Here is a 2,823-nt window from a genome sequence, read left to right on the forward strand (position 1 = left end):
GGATCCCCGGCTGCCAGATGTTTATTTATTGCGATCTGGTGGAACCATGTATCGTTGGAGATGTTTACGCCCCGCTGTTACGAGTCATTCAAACATGCGGCGAAGACAATATCTTACAAGGCGAATCAGAGATGAAAACACTATCGCCACTGTACTACGTACCACTGATGCTCACGAACTTCCAAACCATCGAGATCGATATAAGAGATCAATTCGGTAGTCCAGCACCATTCACGAGCGGGACACTGACGGTAACGCTGCATTTTAGACGCGTTCAGTAATTGACTGGAATCACAGGAGTCGCTCAGCAAAAGAGAGAGAAAGGGAAAACATACCAGGTACGACATGGCTCATTATATACAACATTACGAAAATCAGCTCGGCGGTGGAGGCATTGAGACGGTTTACCGAGGAACACCGCATCAACGCGGGCACGGAATCGGCAGCTTCTTGGGAAGCCTGTTTCGTCGAATACTACCTCTGCTGTCCAGTGGTGCTCGCGCGGTCGGATGAGAAGCACTACGTGCAGGGATGAACGTCATGACAGACGTAAGAAACGACACTCCGTTTAAACAGGCAGTCAAGAGTCGATTCATAGAATCAGGACACAAATTGAAAAGAGCTGCTGAAAAAAAAATTGATAAACTCATGAAGGGTAGCGGTTATAAAAGCCGAGCCGGCGGATTAGCGCGTCAGTCAAACATTGCCCGCGTCAACAGACTTGTCGGCGCGCACCGAGCAGCTGGTACTACGAGAAAAATTAGACGAAGGTCGAAAAAGAAAACATCGGCCAAGATACCCAAGCGTACCGGAACCGTCAAGAAAACTAAGCGGAAAAAGTGTTGTAAAAACGGGACCTTACAGACATATTCGGACCCCGGTAAGCCCACGCACCGCTCGTCTTAAATCTAAACATCAACAATGGCCTTCCTGCACGCGCACTCGGGTGAGTGTATGAAGTCGGAACTGGATTTATTTTCTCTACCACCAACGCAGACGTCTATTGAGGCTGGTCAATGGGTACACTACAAGCCCGTATCATCTCTAACCGACGATTCCCCGATTGAATTTGTTGTACCTGGAAACGGTGATGAGTACATCGATTTGGCACACACTATGCTTAGCGTACGAGTGAAGCTACAACCGTCTGCTCCTACCCCACCGGCAGGCGAAGGCAACGCGGCTACACCGCATGCTGCTCCGGTAAACAATCTGCTTCACTCGATGTTCAATCAAGTCGATATATTCTTCAATCAAAAATTAGTCTCGCCAGCCAACAACTCTTACGCCTATCGAGCATATATAGAGACTCTACTGAATTACGCACCCCCCGCCAAAAAATCCCATCTTTCTTCGGCTCTATGGTACGACAGCGAGGATGGAGTATCGGATATATACGACGCCGATGCCGTCGGTGCTGACCGAGGTTTCATCAAACGCAAACGGATCATGAGCAATGCACGTACAGTTGATCTGATTGGACATCTGCACTGTGAGGTATTTAATCAAGACAAATTTTTAATCAACGAAGTGGAACTGCGTCTTCGACTTGTGAGATCAAGAGACAGTTTTTGCATCATGGAAGCCGAAAATCGCCACAAGCTGCACATACTGGAAACTTCACTGCTCGTTCGCCGAATGAAGATCAGCCCTGGAATCTTGCTGGCGCACGCACGGACGCTAGCCAAAGGTACGGCAAAATATCCCGTAACCAGAGTCGAGGTGAAGTCTTTCACCATACACGCAGGAGTACAGGCAGAAACACTGGACAATGTCATACTCGGACAACTACCGAAACGAGTGATAATCGGTTTTGTCAGCAATAAAGCCTTCAACGGCGACAGACAGCGCAATCTGTTTAATTTTCAAAACTACTCTTTGAATTTCCTGTCGTTGTACGTCGACGGGGTGCAAGTCCCACCCAAGCCGCTACAGATGAGTTTTGGCAAAGACGATCTCTACGTGGACGCTTATCACACCCTCTCCTCCGGTACGGGGATTCATTTTCTGAACGAAGGAAACGGTATCGGCCGGCAGCAGTTCGCCAAAGGAAATTGTCTATTGGCTTTTGACCTAACCCCCGATCTCTCAGCCAACTGTACATCGCACTGGTCGCTCATCAAACATGGAACTCTCAGGGTCGAAGTGCGGTTAGACGATGCTCTCAAAGAAACTGTTAATTGCCTAGTGTACGCTGAATTTGATAATCTTATTGAAGTTGATGCTGCACGTCAGGTCATTACAGATTTTTCGGGCTAAGAAAGAGAGGGAGATCACGCCCCTCCTATCACGACCGCTTCTATGACATACCAGGTGGTGATTTCCGTTAGAGAGAACACTGTGACTACACCACGCCAACGTCTTCAAGGGGAGCAACAGACCGGCTGGAGACACCCGATAAACAAAAATTGAGACGGGGATTGTAACACAAGGCTGTATATAAACACCCGTAACTACGGTGCCGAGCCAGTCAGCATTCAAACTACGTCACTGCAGGTTCGCTCTTCCAGCTCTCTATTCATTCGACTACATTCTTTCAAGTTCAAGTATGGATTACGTGATAGATATTCAAGGATTTCGAAATATCTATGGTAAATTTATACCGAAAGAGGTGGCAGTCGTCACCATCGATCACCGCTACTCCGCGCATTGGTTAATAGAACCGCCATATCCCTTCACGGATCTGCCGCTCAAAGAACGCGGCGTGAACAATTACGTAACCTGCTACCATCATGGCATCGAGTGGTTTGAAGGTGATATCTCGCTGGTTCAATTAGACGTTAACCTCCGAGAAATCGCACGTAACGCTCATCGAATCTTTGC

At 48.0% G+C, this 2,823-nt stretch overlaps 1 protein-coding gene across 1 annotated transcript; it reads left to right on the forward strand.

The window, feature by feature from the left end:
- Positions 1-921: 921 nt before the first annotated feature.
- On the forward strand, positions 922-2,259 carry LOC138191263 (uncharacterized protein F54H12.2-like). The gene has a single exon (XM_069137809.1). The coding sequence runs from the start codon at positions 922-924 to the stop codon at positions 2,257-2,259; it is 1,338 nt and encodes a 445-aa protein (XP_068993910.1).
- Positions 2,260-2,823: the final 564 nt, after the last annotated feature.

The sequence above is a fragment of the Neodiprion pinetum genome, chromosome 7 (genome assembly GCF_021155775.2).
Source record: "Neodiprion pinetum isolate iyNeoPine1 chromosome 7, iyNeoPine1.2, whole genome shotgun sequence".
Taxonomy (NCBI): Eukaryota; Metazoa; Arthropoda; class Insecta; order Hymenoptera; family Diprionidae; genus Neodiprion; species Neodiprion pinetum.

Coding starts and splice junctions, on each gene's coding strand:
- LOC138191263 (XM_069137809.1), top strand. CDS start 922: ATGGCCTTCCTGCACGCGCACTCGGGTGAGTGTATGAAGTCGGAACTG.